Genomic DNA, 647 nt, shown 5'->3' on the forward strand with positions numbered 1-647 from the left:
GCAATGCACTGCAGAAGGAGAATGCCCGTGAAGAAGACCTTTCGGACGGCCGCGGGGTTGGCGTAGAAGACACGGATGCCAACGTCCGAGAGAATCGCCGGTACAAGGCGGCCGAGGAGGTCGACGACCAGCCCATGGATGTGCAGGGTTAGCATGTCGTCGTTGGAGATGTGGTACATGGTCTGAAGCGGCGCTCCGGCGGTCGTCGCGGCCTTGACATTGTCGTACAAGATACCCGCCACACAAGTCGGCAGCTGTGCGAGGAGCAGAAACAAAAAATCGATCGAAAAGATGCACTGCAGCAGCGACAGTGCCTTGACTTGTTCGTGGTACCGGCGGTCCGTACCTTCCACGAGCGAGCTGCTGTGGCGTGCGACAGCCTCGTAGTTGACGAGCGTCATGCCAATGCGAAGGTACTCGTCCTGAACGAGGTCGACGTCGGGCGCTTTGAGAGACGGAATGCAGTGCATGTCATGGCCGGCCACACGAAAGCTGGGCGGTGGGGTCCGCAGGACCAACGTTGCGACGGTCATTGTCGGCAGAAGCGTGAGAAGGAAGAGCGCAAAGATGCGCCTCATATCGATGCCGCCCTCGTCCGTCATGGCCTGGTACAAGAGCGCCCACATGCAATTGCCGATGCCAAAGCC

At 59.7% G+C, this 647-nt stretch overlaps 1 protein-coding gene across 1 annotated transcript; it reads right to left on the bottom strand.

Moving 5' to 3' along the window:
- Window positions 1-148: 148 nt before the first annotated feature.
- Window positions 149-626, bottom strand: SDRG_16239 (hypothetical protein; the record flags this gene model as incomplete). The annotated part of the gene is made up of 2 exons (XM_008622439.1): window positions 149-182; window positions 229-626. The coding sequence occupies 2 exons, from the start codon at window positions 624-626 to the stop codon at window positions 149-151; spliced, it is 432 nt and encodes a 143-aa protein (XP_008620661.1).
- Window positions 627-647: the final 21 nt, after the last annotated feature.

The sequence above is a fragment of the Saprolegnia diclina genome, assembly GCF_000281045.1.
Source record: "Saprolegnia diclina VS20 unplaced genomic scaffold supercont1.120, whole genome shotgun sequence".
In the NCBI taxonomy this organism is placed as follows: domain Eukaryota; phylum Oomycota; class Saprolegniomycetes; order Saprolegniales; family Saprolegniaceae; genus Saprolegnia; species Saprolegnia diclina.